Source organism: Alligator sinensis, unplaced genomic scaffold (genome assembly GCF_000455745.1).
Source record: "Alligator sinensis unplaced genomic scaffold, ASM45574v1 scaffold628_2, whole genome shotgun sequence".
Classification (NCBI taxonomy): Eukaryota; Metazoa; Chordata; order Crocodylia; family Alligatoridae; genus Alligator; species Alligator sinensis.
In genome coordinates, this window is record NW_005841833.1 from 6,135,291 (window position 1) to 6,151,378 (window position 16,088).

The window sequence follows — 16,088 nt, forward strand, 5'->3', positions numbered from 1 at the left end:
CGTGCGCCCCGCTCACTCACCCTCCCCTAGGTGCCCCGCGAGCGCTGCCGCGTCTTCGACCCCGTCTTCTCCGCGCTGGACGTGGCCGTGCTGGCCGAGCTGGGCCTGGCGGTCGTCTCCGAGAACGAGGTGAGCCCCGCTCCCGTGGGGTTCAAAGGTCGGACGGGTTTTGCCCTCCTCAACGGGGCTCGCGTGAGAGGGTCACAGGACGCAACGCTGCTCGTTTGCTGGGGGGGATTTGAGCCCCGGTGCTCGCGCAAGGTCCCTCCCAGCCCTAACGCGTGGCCGTGCTGGCCGAGCTGGGCCTGGCGGTCGTCTCCGAGAACGAGGTGAGCCCCGCTCCCGTGGGGTTCAAAGGTCGGACGGGTTTTGCCCTCCTCAACGGGGCTCGCGTGAGAGGGTCACAGGACGCAACGCTGCTCGTTTGCTGGGGGGGATTTGAGCCCCGGTGCTCGCGCAAGGTCCCTCCCAGCCCTAACGTCCGCAAAATCTACGCAGGAGGGGAAGCACCCCGTGGGCGACGGCACCACCCTCTTCTACATGATCCACTGCGGGAAGGCGTTGTATAACAACCTGCTGTGGAGCAACTGGTCGGTGGCGGCGCTGTCCAAAATCATCATCGTTGGGAACAGCTTCCGGGGCATTGAAGAGAGGTGGGTAGGTGGCGGAGGAGAGGATGTTCTCCTGCCCTCCCCGAAGGCCGTGCCCGCACCCGCTTCTCAAGTGCTCGGAGACGGGGACACGGGCTCTTTTCATTCAGCGCCAAACGAAAAGGAGCGTTTCATTTGGCGCTGAAGGCGCGTACGAACGAACGTGCGCGACTCGCAGGGACGTTAGCGCTGTGATGAGAGCGGGGCCGAGGCGAGCTCTCGTCCTTCGCGAGCGGCCATCTGAGCGGGTGTCTCCGAGGTCTGTTTTCCTCCGGTAGTGCCAATCTGTGACCGGAAACAACCAGAAGGGTGGAGTTACAAGGCGTTTTTTAGCCACGCGAGGGTCTGCGGCTGGTGGGAACAGTGCCCGTAGCTGGGGCAGCACCGCTTTGCTCGTGAAAGCGGCCCCTGGGGTGTAAATCGAGGTGGCGGCCTATAAGTATGGAAGGGGGCGTACCAGGATCCGGGAGAGCGTTCGGGGCACCCTGGACAACCTGTTTTTGGCTGCATATTAAGAAAAACTTCTTTACCGTCCGAGTCTCCAGAGTGTGGAATAGGCTCCCTGCAGAAGTGGTGCAAGCACCTCGTCTGGATACCTTTTAAGATGCCCATCTTGCTGGGATCATTCGACCGCAGCTGATTTCCTGCCCCGTGGGCAGAGGGCTGGACCCGACGATCTCGTGTCCAGTCCACGAGATTCATAGCCCTCATGTCTATGAAATCAAAACTGGCTGGTTGCTGGGAGCCTCTCAAGGGCAGCAGAGAATTAGATATTTGTTGTTACTATTATTACCCTGGCTCTTGCCAGCCAGGATGCGCTCCCTGTCCAGATGCTGTTGGCCTCGGGAAGCTTTTGCACGAGCCGCTCCGACTGGCAGTCAGCCCTGGGTTCTGAGTATCTCCAGGTTTAGTTTCTAAAGCGGTGCCCCCAGCCTGCGCCGTATGGCAGGTTTGCAGTGCAACTCGGTGCTTTTCCTCTACGTGCGCTGCTGCGAGCTGTGCTCAGAGCCGCCTTGCAAGAATTCCCTTTGTTCGAGTTGGTTAGAAACAACCGTTGGACTTAAGTGCTTGAAAGGTACGCCACCCACCGGCCAGCTGCATTTTGCAGGCGCTGAATTAAGCAGCGAGGCTGACACCATTCATCTAAATCTAAGCCCAACGCCAAGGATTTAAAACTGTCATCTTGTGCTTTCCTTGGAACACTTTTGAGGCTGGCACGGATTCAGCCTTATACACGTTGTCTTACTTCCTTCTGTTGTTCACATATTAGAGCAGTAAAGAGCACGTGGCCAATTTGGGGAAATGCCACAGTACTTCAAGTGATTTTGGGTCCTAAAGTTGGTGTCGTTTTCTCTTTAGGTTGCCGTCAAGAATATTAGAGAGAGATTATTCCTACATAGCAAAGGTATGACTTCCTACTTCATAAACACATCTAGTCTAGTGCATTCGGTGGGGAACCCCGAAGTTACTAGATACCAATGGGGAAACAAAATCAGGTGGCAGTAGTTTCGTGGCAGACAGCAATGCCTCCGACTGGAGTCAGCTGGTGTATTTGCTGGACAAAACTCTCCAGACAGGGCATCATTCTGGCTTGATGCTCCTGTTCGTTAAATAAAATAAAATAAATTCTCATTTCCATTATGTTTTGCCCCAAGGTGGAAACGAATTTCTCTTGTAGCTCATACCAGTCTGCTTACTATTTACAGGTTTTAAAAGGAACAGAAGAAATTCCACTTCCCACTCACCCTCAGTATGCAGATGTATTCAACGACACTTCTGTTCACTGGTTCCCTTTAGCCAAACTCAAGGAGCTCCCGTGTGACACCTGGCTGTTCCAGGAAGAGCCAACATACCAGGAGTGTGAGGACCTCGAGATCATCCGGAAGCAGGACAAAGGGAGCATTTTAAGGTCAACCCAGAATGAAGTGGAGTCTTAACAGTTCTGTGGCTTGGTGCCGTTTTACAGGGCGACATTCATCTTCTCTTTTATTAACTTATGTTACGTTGATGCCTGACACCGTGGACCTCAGCTGTCGGCTGGCTTGACATGGCCAGCTAGAAACCTTGAAGGCAGCGGTGCCTGCAAACAGGGGTAAATGGGACACACTTTTCTCTAATAGCGTGAAAATGACACCTTGGCTGATGCTATTTGTAACGACAGTAAACTCGGTTTTGTACTAAACACCATTGTCCTGCGATTTAGAAAGTAGTGGTATGTGCAGAATCAGCCACTTCCTGTGCTGTAGCACCCGCTCTCCCTAATCGCCCCAGAACAATGCAGAGCTTATGCTGATCTTTTGGGTAGTTATTCCCAAATGAGCACGGACAGATTTTGAGCCTTTACAGGGGAAGAGGGGATATTACAATTTGAGGGATTTCCATCCGCCATTCAAACCAGGGGCTCTGGAGGCTTTTATGCTCTACGGGACTGACTGCCTGTTCAAGTCTGGAGCATTTGGGGGAAGGAAGGATCAGGCCTTCTGCACCTTGCGCTTACAGAATAACAAGTTGTTCCCAAAGGATGTCCCAAGCAGCAGCTGGAAGGACCCCCCAGCCCTCCAGTTCAGCGCTCTGAGTGTTGGGGGAGCCCTCAGCCTCCCAAACCTCTGTGTGCTGGGTGGGAGCCTGCAGGAAACACTGCTGCGGAGGCAGCACAAAAGCCCTTGCCCTGTTCTGTTAGCCTGACCTCTGCTTATCCACATGCAGACGCGCTGCCTCTGTGGCCAATCTAGCCTAGAGGGGAGGCTTGTTCTACTCTGACTTACGAATACAGAAAGCAGCAGCAGCTAGCATCTCTGCCAGCTGCTACGTCAGGCTGCACTGCTAAGAGACAATCCTGAAAATCCATCGGGTCTACAAAGCTGTCACCTCTTTATTGTAACAAAACAGCACTAACGTGGGTGGGGGGATTTCACAGTCCTTATATACAACATGCTCAGCTCTGAGCTGGCTGCTTATTTAGCCATATCAATGAGGCTCTGCAGAGAAGTCGGGACCCAAGTCTTTTCTCCCTGTACGAACACAACGCCCCGGTCGATGTAAATCACGATCCGCCCAAACGTGTACAGCTGCTTCCCCTCGTGTCGCTTCCCAATCACAGGCATGAAGACAATGTTGTGCTCCTCTGCTTTGGTCTGGATCAGGTCCTTAAAGTTCATGGGCACGGAGCTGGCGGCCATGCCGATGCCCCGCTGGGCCATGTTCTCTGCCTCTCGCCGCTCTTGCATGGCTTCGTACTGGAAGTCCTTCCTCCGCTCCGTGTGAGTGAGATAGGCGATGTTCTCCCGGGCGCCTGGTTGCATGTAGCCGCCTAGGGGGGCAAAGAAAGGTGGAGTCAGGGTCCCAAGTCGCTTGCAACTGCACATCGGTGGAGAAGCCAAACCCTGGGATACAGAATGTGACTACAAAGAGAAGGGCCCCACCCTGCTGTAGGCATTTTAGCTCCCTAGCTGCTAACCGAAACGGGAGGGTATGCAGGCAACACATTCCCTGAATCCATTCCAGTGTGCTCAGGTGAAGTGTGCAGATTCAGGGCAGAAAAGAGGCACTCCAGTGGAGTCTGAACAATGCTGAGTGCAGTGCCGTGGCCTCAGCAGCCCTCCACCGACCAGTTTCCCTCACTTTCAAGACTTCTAATAGCACTTAGCCTAGTTAAAAGTCTTGAATGGGAGGGAAGCTGGTCAGTTTGGGGGCTGCCAACACGTGCACAGTGGTGTCAGCAGTAGCAATGAGCACTGCTGGTAGGAGCAATCCCTGAACTGAGCAGCTCTGGCCCTGTTCACGGTCCTGAAAGCAGTTAGCTATGGAGCAGACAGATGCAGCTACAGTTACTGCACAGGCAGACAGGGTGCCACGTGTAGAAACAGTTTATGCCCTTAGGTGATGAGCAGCTAAGTGGAGCGTCACTGCACGAACAAACGAAGCAAGCAGGGATTTGCCCTGTGCCAGGCAGCTCAGCGAGCTGCGTGCTTTCCCAGGACACACGTAGGCAGAGGGTGCTAGCAAACCATGGCAAGATGGCAGGGTTCAGTGCAGAAAGACCCTGACTGCATGTACCCTGGGAGCTTACAGGCACGGCTGTGGCACTGGGGCAATGAGGGAGATCGCAGGCAAGCAGTGCTCTGCTGCTGCAAGACCGGGTCAAGCCACTTGCCCCCTTTCCTGCAGTTAATTAGTGCAGTACAAGCAGGCCCTGCTGAGAAGCTAGGCAGGCCAGCAGATCTCAGCAGCGGGGAGGAGCTGTTCTCAGCAGCTTTGTTTTGCTGAGTGGCTGTCTGCAGTAGCCTACTAGGCCTTCTTGCAGGTGAGCTCCCTGCCTTGTGTACTGCGTGCCTGTGGCTGTGGCCCGTTTCACTATGTCCAGAGCTGACCCTACACAGCCCCCGTCTGCCGCTGAGTCTTGCCAGAAGGTTATCCAGCAAACATGGAGAGGAGCAGGCTAGGAGGTTCTCCCTAACTTCTAGAGGGCGACACAGGGGCTGGGGCATGGACTGGGAAGCCGAGGGCTTGTTTCCTCCCCGAATCTGTCCTGCCACCCAGCCGCCTGCTGTTCACAACAAAGAGCCCAGGCTTCTTGGCAGGGTACCAGGTCGTTAAGCCACAGTCCCTCCATTATTGACGCACGCCAGATCCCAGATATATTTAGAGGCTTAACCACTTAATACTATCTACCATGGCCCTTTATATATGGAAGCAGCAAATTTCCAGAAACCAATTAATAATTCAGACAAGTGCAGGGACCAGAAGAGATAACCCTGCAGAGCTGGCCATCTATGACACAGCAGGCAAAAGCAATTTGTATGAGTGCTGATGGCAGGAGCTACCGAGAGGCCAGTTAGCAGGGGCTCTATCTGAATAGACTCAGGCAGCAGCGAGGTACTGCTGCATTGTGAAACACTAAGTAGAATAGAAGAGGGAAAGCCTTACCGACGCTGGAGGAGACAGCCCGGTTCATGATATCAAGTGCTTCATTAAACTTCTCCTTGATTGACGGATGCGCCAAGACCTGGTCTGAGAACATGGATTTCCAGCCAAGGTACCACTTGGTGATCTCTTCGTAATTGGGGCTGTTGCTAAGCCAGGAGCACAGCACCTGCAACACAATCCAAAAGACCAATCAACAGGATGGGACAAGTCTCCCCAGGTCAATTAGTTTGGCTCTGAACAAGCTTAGTGAAAGAGCAGGGCCAGTGGCGGCACCTGCTGACAGCTGCGAGAGCCTTGTTAGCGGCAAACGCTGCGATCAGGGAACATGGAGTCGTGACCGAGAAGCACGCAGTGAGCACACCACCATTCCTCCTCACAGGCTGTGCTCTGGGCCAGGATAGTGACCCCACGTTAACAACAGACAGCTCTCTTACGGGGCAAGACTGAGCACCTTCCCAGCCAGCTGGCCTGAGCCACACACCTGCAGCCACTTGGGGAAGAAGTGCTTCTCCAGCAGCCCAACGAGGCTGGACACAGAGATCATGCCTGCCCAGTCGACCACCCAGTAAAAGGCATCCATGTGCTGCTGGTGAGGATTAATGACGAGCTCGTGGAGGCACATCCCTAGAGAAAGAAGAGGGGCAGTAAACAAGAATGGCTGTGCTTGGAGACCAGCTTCTTTAGCTGACAAGCAGCTCAGCACATTCTGCTCCAACAGCAGTAGCATCCCATACCCTGCCCAGCAAAGCATTCCCCTCTCTACTCTGATTACCCAGAGACCTGTCCTGCCTCCGAAAGGCCTGTTGGCTTCACCTCTAGCATTTACAGTTTGCAGCGAGAAGTGCAAACTCAAAACCTCACTCCAGGCTCTACTTCCCAGCAGAGACGGGTTTGCCAGCGTGAATGAAGAGCTGTCTGGGGAAAAGCTAGCCTGGAGAGCAGGCCAGCGTGCAACACGGCAGATCCCCTTCCACTCCTCTTCCCTCAACTCAGGCTGGAGGTTCTAGACCAGTAGCTTTCAAGCTTTTTTCATATGCGGATCCCTTTGGAAATTTCGAATGGAGGCGTGGACCCCCTTGCATTGTAAGTGTGGGTATTCATATACTTCTCATTCATCCTAGTCATCTTTCAGTCATCACATATTCCGCAGACCCCCAGGGGTCTGTGGACCACAGGTTGAAAACCACTGGTCTAGAGCCATACAAAGCAGAGGAACTACCAAAGTGAGGCCCAGGAGGAAAAGAAGGCCCCTAGGGTGCCGGGCCAAGGAGCCCCCTTTGCAAACACTTCCCTGGCCCACTGCCTATAACACAAAAACAGTAATAAAATACAACTGGGACAACTTCTCAAATACCACCCATCACAAAATGTGCTGTTCTCTGGGGTGCCATCTGTCTCCAGTGTCACCGTCTCCCAGCGCCCTCACCTAGCTTGGGCACAATGTTTTTGACCATGAAAGCTTCCCACGATCCGGGCGTGAACACGTCCTTCCAGGGCTGCAGGATCAGCTTGGCTGAAGAGTCGCTGGGGTGCCACTTCTGCAGGGCATTCGCCAGCTTGTTTCGGATCGGAGAATACAAGGGCTCTAAGCGAGCCTGCATCAGCGGCAGCCAGGGGTGAATCCACGAGTGGATCGGGACAGTGTCTGTCAGAGGGTTCCAGTTTTCAACCTTGAAACAAGACAAGAGAGTGCCGGAACTGAAACAGATCCATCCATCCCAGGACTCCTTTGAAGCTCTTTCACTGCCCCCAGTGATGCCCAAAGGCACCCCAGAGGCTCTCGGACAATTGGAGGAGACTGGCATTTGAGCACTGGCTCAGCACCTGGCATCGGCCTAGTGTGACTTTGTCTCTCACCTCCTTCTGTAGCTTGGGGAAGATGAGCTGGTCCAGAATGTTATCCAGTATCCAGACAGGGATAACATGAACCCAGCTGTCTAGGAAGTCCACCATTGGGCCACAGTTTCTTGGCTGCCATTGTGTTATGATGTTTCTCACATATGGCATCCAGATTTCCCACATCAGCCTGGAAAAAACAGTCACAATCAGAGCTATGGCCTAGAACTGAAATAGACCCAATAGGTAACTCTTCCACGTGAGCAATTAAAAAGCACTACTTTTTTTTGGAACCTGCTCAGCACTCAATTTTAACATACGACACATTCACCCGTGAGACTGGGGGTCATCTGATGATCATTCTGCAGATGACATCAAGCTGGGGGGGAGTACTGGATATACAGGAGGGTAGGCCTAAGATTCACAGACACCCAAACAAATTGGAGGATTGGGCCAAAAGAAACCTCATGAGGTTCAATAAGGACAAGTGCAAAGTCCTGAACTTCGAACGCAGCAATCCCACGCACCAGTACAGCCTGGGGGCTGACTGGCGGGGCAGCAGCTCTGCAAAAAAGGACCTGGGGGCGACAGTGGACAATAAGCTAACGGTGTGCCCTTGTTACCAAGAAGGCTAATGGCATCCTTCTGGCGATCCACTGGCTGGAAAATTGGCTCCGGGGTCAGACCCAGAGGGTAGTAATCGATGGAAGTCACTCATCGTGGTGTCCTGTGACCAGTGGGGTCCCCCAAGGCTCTGTCCTTGGACCCATACTGTTCAACATCTTCATTAATGATGTGGACACTGGAGTCAGAAGCGGACTGGCCAAGTTCGCCGATGACACCAAACTTTGGGGCAAAGCATCCACACCAGAAGACAGGCGGGTGATCCAGGCTGACCTGGACAGGCTCAGCAAGTGGGTGGACGAGAATCTGATGGTGTTCAACGCCGATAAATGCAAGGTTCTCCACCTTGGGAAAAAAACCCCGCAGCATCCTTATAGGCTCGGCAGTGCTATGTTGGCTAGCACTATGGAAGAAAGAGACTTGGGGGCCATCATTGACCACCAGATGAACATGAGCCTGCAATGTGATGCTGCGGCTAGTAAAGCGACCAAAACGCTGGCTTGCATCCATCGATGCTTCTCAAGCAAATCCCGGGACGTCATTCTCCCCCTGTACTCGGCCTTAGTGAGGCCGCAGCTGGAGTACTGTGTCCAGTTTTGGGCTCCACAATTCAAAAAGGATGCGGAGAAGCTTGAGAGAGTCCAGAGAAGAGCCACGCGCATGATCAGAGGTCAGGGAAGCAGACCCTACGATGACAGGCTGAGAGCCCTGGGGCTCTTTAGCCTCGAAAAGCGCAGGCTCAGGGGTGATCTGATGGCCACCTACAAGTTTATCAGGGGTGACCACCAGCATCTGGGGGAACGTTTGTTCACCAGAGCGCCCCAAGGGATGACGAGGTCGAATGGTCACAAACTACTTCAAGATCGTTTCAGGCTGGACATAAGGAAGAACTTCTTTACAGCTGGCTTCCTGCCCTTCGGGCGGGGGGCTGGACTCGATGATCTTCCGAGGTCCCTTCCAGCCCTGATGTTTATGAAATCTATGAAATCCTGGGCTGCATTGCTAGGAGTATTGCCAGCAAACTGAAGGAAGTGATTCTTCCCCTCTATTTGGCACTGCTGAGGCCTCATTTAGAGTTGTGTGTCCAGTTTTGGGCCCCCCACTACAAAAAGAATGTGGACAAACTAGAGAGAATCCAACAAAGGACAACAAAAATGGTTCTGGGGTTGGGGCGCATGACTTATGAGAAGTGTCTGAGGGAACTGGGCTTATTTAGTCTGCAGAAGAGAAGACCGAGGGGGATTGAATAGCAGCCTTCACCTCCCTGCAGGGGGGCTGCAAAGAGGATGGAGCCGGGCTGTTCTCAGTGCGGGCACATGACAGAACAAGGAGCAACGGGCTCAAGTTGCAGGAAGGGAAGTTGAGGTTAGATATTAGGAAGAACTTTCCTACTAGGAGGGTTGTAAAGTACTGCAACGAGATAACTAAAGAGGTGGTACAATTTCCATCCTTGAAGTTTTTAACACTCAGCAGGACAAAGCCTTGGCTGGGATGATCTAGTTGGGGAAGGTCCTGCTTTGAGCAGGGGGTTGGACTAGATGTGATCTCCTGAGGTCTCTTCCCTCATTTTCTATGATTCTATGATCTGGAAAGTGCACTCAAAGCACCTCTGGAAGATGGTGCATACGAGTCCAGCCCATGAGCTGGTTACCTGTGAAAGGCATCTGTGGTTAGGTCCTGCCCACTGAGAGACAACAGCTGATCATTTTCTAAGAGGGTTTTCCACTTGGCTATAACATCTGTGCCGTATGTGCAGTCCTGAAAAGGAATGGAGCAGAGCAGCCTTTAGCCTTTATTCCTCCAGACCAGTTAGCACACAAAGGGGTGGGGGAAATACAGCTAAGAGTATGGGCTGAGCAAGACAGTTCTCTCTCCCAGCCCCTCTGCCACACAGCCAGCAAGCAGAGGCCTTTAGCAGACCACAGGGGTGAAACCCTGGAGTGTCTTTAACATAAAGCAGCAAAGAAAGAGAAATCCAAGAAGCTGCACCTTTCACATGTACAACTACGATGCAGATGGTTTTGCTATTGCCTACTGAAGGCCTTTGCTTGTGGGACAGCGCGTGCCTCTTCGATGAGTTAAGCAGACACTCTTACTTGCCACAGTGAAACCCCGGCCATTGTGTTTTCGTTCTCTGCACCTCCCCTCTGATAAACGTAGCCCCTTTATAAGAGCCTCCATGGACTGAGACACCCCTCATGTCTCGAGTCACTTTGGAAAACCATGGCCTTCACTTTAGCAAGATGCAGCGCCACACCCTCCTTCCAACAGCAGGGGAAAGGGGATCTCCCTTCAAATTTCCCTTTATCCAAGTATGTTAGGACCATACTGCAAACATAGGAGCAAAGCCACTCTCTTACCATGTAATCCATGCTTCAGATCAAAGCAGGGTCCCCAGCACTTTTATCAGTCCTAACCAATAAACAGTGCGAACAAGGCAACCCTAGGCTCACCTTGAGAGGATCCCAGTTTTTGAAGTAATCCTTCATGAGAGGAAACACAATAGCCACGGCCAAGTCCACCCTGTCGGACATGCGATACTCCTCGTAGTATTTGTCCTGCAGGGTCCCAAAGATCTTGGCGCACTCATCCAGTGTAAGGGGGTTGCTGCAGTTGGGCATCATCCGCCTCTCGCACTCCTCCACCATCTCCAGCACCTTGCTGAGGTTGCCAATGGCCGTCTCCTCGTGCGTGAGAACTTCCGATATCTTCTGTATCTCGTGGGTCAGGTTGATAACCATGTCCCTCTCGTATTGTAGTTGCCGGTCATTCTGGATGATCTCCTGCTCCGTGATATCAATCAGAAGCTGCAAGTTGTGCTCCAGCTCTGGCAAGGCAAATCCTTGGGGCTTGGAGTCTTTGCCCAGTGGCTGCTGAGGGCTGTCATCTGGAATATTGTGCTTGTGGCTGATTTGACTGTAGCTGTAATAGACCTTCTGTTCGCGGCCAGTCATGTCGATAACCTTCCGAGAAGAAAACACACAACTGAAAGATCCGACTTTGTGTTTCCATTTGAAGGAAAGATTTCCCCCACCCTGGACTGGGAATCACCGGCTTCCATGTGATTCAGAAACTCAGACTGGACATTAACACCATCAAGTTATCTGAACCAGACCAATTAAGATGGAGCCCTAGAAATTTAGGGGCTGCTCTACATGTGGCTTTAAGTGCTGGCTACAGAGTTTGGGTTAGAGATCAGGCCTTTTTTGTCTATGGACAGACAGAGACAGACAGTTCCTCTCCCCTCAAGTCTATTATTTCACTTGAGGAGCATAGAAAGAAATTGGGGTACATAACGGTCTGCACGCTGCTGCTGGAGCAAAGCCATCAGCATTTCTATTCCCTGTTACAGAAATGTGATTCCATCCAGGCAGAAGTCTGTCTGCACCAACGACAAATCCAGTCCCTGCTCCCTTGGGATCAAGCATCCGATTCACCCAATTGCTATTTCTGATCCTACCACATTGTGCAGGTATGCTGCCACCCTCGTCATTCTGTCTGTCTGGTTAAAGAACAAGCATCTCTCAGACAGCACCCTATGTCCCACGTGCTGCTGCTTTGGACAACAGTCTTACCTTAACTTGGGACAGCTCTTTCTGAGGGGCTGAGAGCTGCTTGCCAATCCTGCCCTTGGCTTTCAGTTCCTCCACAGTCTTGTAGGAGTATTTGGGTTTCTTCTTGCCTCCGTTGGGATCTTTTCTCCACTGACTGAGATCTTTCTGGAATGCCTAAATAAAAAGCCATGGTTAGCCCAGAACTGCAGTGTTGACAGCCCTGGATGTGAGCCATGAGATTCTTCACTCGAGAATATTTCAGTTGCAGTTCGCTCAGAATGCAGCACAGAAAGAAAATGAGTGAAGGCAAACAGATAAAGCTGAACGGCCAATTACTAGCTCAAACCTGGGGCCTAGTCAGTCACATCGCAACAGGTCTGGAAACGTACAGTTCCGTCTATTCCCAGGATGGAAAAAAAATCATCACCACCCATTCCCAGTACCCTAGACAAACCAGAAGGTTTGACATTTCTGGAATGCTTTTAGGCAAGGTCCCAGCAGTGAGGATGACACCCTGCAATAAGTTTCTCTGGGATCAGCTAAAGGTTTTCAAGACACAAAGGAAGAACGTTATATGTCAAGAGGGAAAAGCCCAACTTCTGCGACTACGGCTTCCTGCACACAACTGAGGAAAATGTCCCTTGAACATATAATGCCTCAGTGTCTAAACTGGGCTTCACACTGTGTGGAACAGCCACGTCAGGAGCTGGACTTACCTCTTCTGCTTCTTCTTCTGAGTCAACAACAGGGAAGTCCTGCAACGACTGACTGGTTCGCTCAGAGCCATACGCACCCACAGCTCCTTTGCCTTTCCTTTGCTTGGCCTCGATCGGACTGATGATACCTGGCGAGGTTTGCAATAGCCATGTCAGCCACAAAGGACAGCCCGGGATTCTCCACAGCTAAACAGTGTTAAGGACCGTAAAATTACCAGCTGCTTTTTAAGTCTGTCATTGTGTGTACAGCTGATCTGCCCAGCCAGTGACACCTACTGTGTTCCTTTTAAAACACAGACTGTTGCATCCAATTTCACCTCCAATTTACTTCTTCCCCTTCCCATGCTACATAGAGAGAGTCTGCCATCTCCCACCACAGGCCAGTCTCACGTTATCACAGAATACGAATACATATGTATTTTATCTTGCAGACCAAACACCTCAAGAATCCCTGACACACCCAAACTATTGTGCAGGGGCAGGAAGGGGACGCCGTACCTTGAGCATTTTTTCCAAGACCCCTGCCAGGGACGTAACCCATTTTCTGAAGAAGTTTTTGTCCTATTCCCTTGGTGTGTCTCTCCCAGCTGCCAAAGTCCATGAAAGACTTATTCCCTCCTGCAAATCCTTTCTGGCTGGGTTTGAAATTACCACCCTGTTAAAAAAGAAACCAATATTGCTAAATAGTGTAACAAGCTAGGTCCTTGTAAGCTCTCTCAGGAGAAGATCCTTTCCAAATGGAGACTCAGCAGCTCGCATACTGTGCTACTTCCTCTCCTGCTCACTAGGTGAGAAGCTTCCTCAACATATTGGTGAGGGTTGTGAAGTTGTATCCACATTTTCATTTAAGGCTAATAATTATAAGCCTTTACCATGGGCTGAAGTCAAAAGTAGTTGTGGAAGCTTTGTGCGTCTCAACAGAGAAAAAAGGGGCACCGATTTTTAATCACATTAATTGGTAATTTGCTCAAGCTAGTCACATTCAGTGCTATCAACAGAAACTGCGGTCTGACCACATTTACAGCTGAAAGGATGGAAACAAAATGCAGCCTCTTATTTGTTATAACTCCAATCTCCTCTGCAAGAACACTCATAAAGGGGCAAACCTTGCAAGGGCCAGGAAGGCCCATCAACCCATCAAATGCACAAAAGTGAGGGGAAACTGCCTCCACAGCAGAGGATGAAATCACAGACCTGTGGGCAGCATGACAGCATCATTCTTTTTTTCATCTGCTGATTTAATGTCCTAAAGTCTAGATACTCCTGTGACGGGGGCTACACGAACATCTTTAACAGGGTTGCTCATTTTAAGAATAACTCACCGTTTTTAACTTCTTTGGTACAACCTCTTTGGGCAATTCTTCCTGCTTAATAGGTTTCTCATCATCCTCGTCCGAGTCATCTTCCACCTCCTCCTCTGCTGCAGGCTTTCGCAGCCCGGCGCTGATAAAATTGACAGGGGCCGAGTAGTCTCGAGATCTGTATAAGGAAATCACGTTAAAGAGGCATTTTTAGAACTGCGTGCGTCAGAGCTCTTCCACTGGGGCAGCAGCTGGAACACAGTCAGAGACACCCTCGCAAGCAGTTCACTCTTAATGTTACGATATGGAGCTACAAAGCTGGTATTTGAAATGCAGGAAGTTAGAATTTATGAAGGAAAATCTGCGTTCTGAAAAGGACCTCGCATTTTTTGTTTTAGCAAACTTCAGCCTTGAAAAACAATCATCTCTATCCCAAACTCTATCTAGGCACTAAGCCAACTGCTGAGGGAAGTGAACACCATGTATGGACAACCCAGGTTATGTAGCTTTTGAAAAACCCTGTATGAGATTCCAATCCCTCCCTTCTCTTACACAAACCACAGCCAGCACGTCGTTTACCACCTCTACGTGCTTGAGAGAGCACCTTTCTGCACTACGCTCCAGGTGTCAGGGTGCCAACGGCTCCCTGGTGGTCACACAAGACCGAAGTCCCAGAACCCCCGGGGCTGACGAGAGAACTCTCCCGTGGTTCCTTTCAGGCCAGCAGGGAGAGGATGGAGTTACTTTATTAAGGGAATTATTAACGGAACTGAAAGTATCATCATGTCTCTTTATAAATCCATGGTGCACGTTGAATGCTCTTTATAAACCCATGGTGCACCTTGAATGCTGCGCCCAGTTCTGGTCCCCACACCACAAAAGGATGCAGAAAAACTAGAAAAGGTCCAGACACGGGCAGCAAGGATGGTGGGAGCTATGGAGGAGCTTCTGTGTAAGGAGATACTAAAGAGGCCAAGCCTGTTCAGTTTAGAAAGAGAAACCCTTAAGGGGAGCACAGGACAAGGGTTTACAACTAAATGCCGAAGTGAAAGCCAATAGGGATTTATAGAATCATAGAAGTCGGGTCAGAAGGGACCTTGTAGATCTTTGAGTCCGACCCCTGCCTGGGCAGGAGGGAAACTGGGCTCACGTGACCCCAGCCAGGTAGGCATCGAGCCGCTTCTTAAAGACCCCCAGGTTAGGAGCCAGCATCACTTCCCTTGGAAGTCGGTTCCAGATCCTAGCCGCCCTGACTGTGAAGTAGTTCCTACGGATGTCTAATCTGAACCTACTCTCCAACAACTTGTAGCCGTTATTCCTTGTTTTCCCGGGGGGCGCTAGGGGAAGCAAGGTCTCCCCCAAACCCTTCAGGTCCCCCTTAGTGAGTTTATAGACTGTCACAAGGTCCCCCTCAGCCTTCTCTTGTGAAGGCTGAACAGGTTCAGGTCCCGTCGCCTCTCAGCGTAGGGTCTACCCTGCTGTCCCCGGATCATGTGGGTGGCCTCCTCTGGACCCTCTCCATGCTGTCCACATCCCTCCTGACGTGCGGCGCCCAGAACTGGACACAGTACTCCAGCTGTGGCCTGACCAGTGTTGCGTAGAGGGGGAGGGGGATTTATTATCTACTCTCTCTCACAATACAAAAGCTAGGGGTCACAAAATGAAACGAGTAGGCATTAAGTTTAGAAAGAACAAAACAAAGGTTTTTCACCCAACATGTCACTGAAGCGTGGAACTCGTCGCCACCAGATGCGAATTCAAAATGGGCTGGGGGACATTCCTGGAGGAAAGGGGCATCAGTAGCTGTTGAATATGGGAGTGAGGGATACAACCCCTGAATCAGACCTTCCTAGACCTTAAATGCTGGAGGCTGCAGGGGGAGAGGAACAGGGAGGAAAAATCCCTGGTCCTTCCCTGTTCACTCTCCCTTTCAGCGTCTGCTGCCTGCCGCTGTCTGACAAGGACCTGTTTGTTACGCCGTGGGGGACGTGCGGGCTTACGCTCACAAGGAAACACTAGAAACTTCCCTTAAAAGTGGGGGCAACTGGAAACATAACCGACTTTGGGGGACAAATAAGCAGTAAGCAGGGAAAGGAGCGCGGTCACGAGCTAACAACAAGGGATCTGGAAGGGAACACCGAGCAGACCACGCCGGCCCCAAACGAGTCGAGCCCGTGGACGGCGGCCAGCGAAGATCTGCTCGGAGACTTGAGCGGGGCAGCGAGAAGACGACGGCTCCGGTCACCCAGCTCCTCCTGGGAGCCCCGTGAGCAGCGAGGAGCCGCCCATACCGCTTGCCGCCGAAGCTGGGCCGCTCGTCGTCGGAGTCGCGCTCGGCCCAGATGCCGTAGGTGGCCTCCTCCTTGGTCTGCCGGTGCCGCTGGCGGTTGGGGTTGAACTCGTTCTGCAGGTCCCAGTCCGTGATCTCGAAGCTCTCCATCTCCACCTCGCCCTCCTCATCCTGCCCGTACAGGTGCGACA

The 16,088-nt window shown here is 51.8% G+C and overlaps 2 protein-coding genes across 3 annotated transcripts in view; one reads left to right on the top strand and one right to left on the bottom strand.

Annotated features, from left to right (window-relative positions):
- Nucleotides 1-3,385, top strand: part of SRRD (SRR1 domain containing) — a 4,871-nt gene extending 1,486 nt beyond the window's left edge. Inside the window, exons 2-5 of the mRNA XM_006015277.3 lie at nt 31-129; nt 499-653; nt 2,010-2,055; nt 2,357-3,385. Of these exons, the coding sequence (XP_006015339.1) occupies nt 31-129; nt 499-653; nt 2,010-2,055; nt 2,357-2,587 (531 nt within the window). The 3' untranslated portion in view covers nt 2,588-3,385. The remainder of the gene's footprint in view (nt 1-30; nt 130-498; nt 654-2,009; nt 2,056-2,356) is intronic.
- Nucleotides 3,386-3,499: 114 nt separating this feature from the next.
- Nucleotides 3,500-16,082, bottom strand: TFIP11 (tuftelin interacting protein 11). Of its 2 annotated transcripts, XM_025199646.1 has the most exons (12): nt 15,899-16,082; nt 13,629-13,785; nt 12,805-12,961; nt 12,307-12,434; nt 11,612-11,764; nt 10,490-10,999; nt 9,688-9,794; nt 7,434-7,602; nt 7,003-7,246; nt 6,058-6,200; nt 5,577-5,742; nt 3,500-3,960 (listed from the first exon to the last, which is right to left on the bottom strand). In XM_025199646.1, exons 1-12 carry the CDS (start codon nt 16,045-16,047, stop codon nt 3,605-3,607), a joined length of 2,439 nt encoding a protein of 812 aa, XP_025055431.1. In that variant the 5' UTR covers nt 16,048-16,082; the 3' UTR covers nt 3,500-3,604. The 2 variants fall into 2 exon arrangements, with proteins under 2 accessions (XP_025055431.1, XP_025055441.1); XM_025199656.1 differs by lacking the exons at nt 13,629-13,785; nt 15,899-16,082 and having other exon boundaries at nt 12,307-12,492; nt 12,805-12,947.
- Nucleotides 16,083-16,088: the final 6 nt, after the last annotated feature.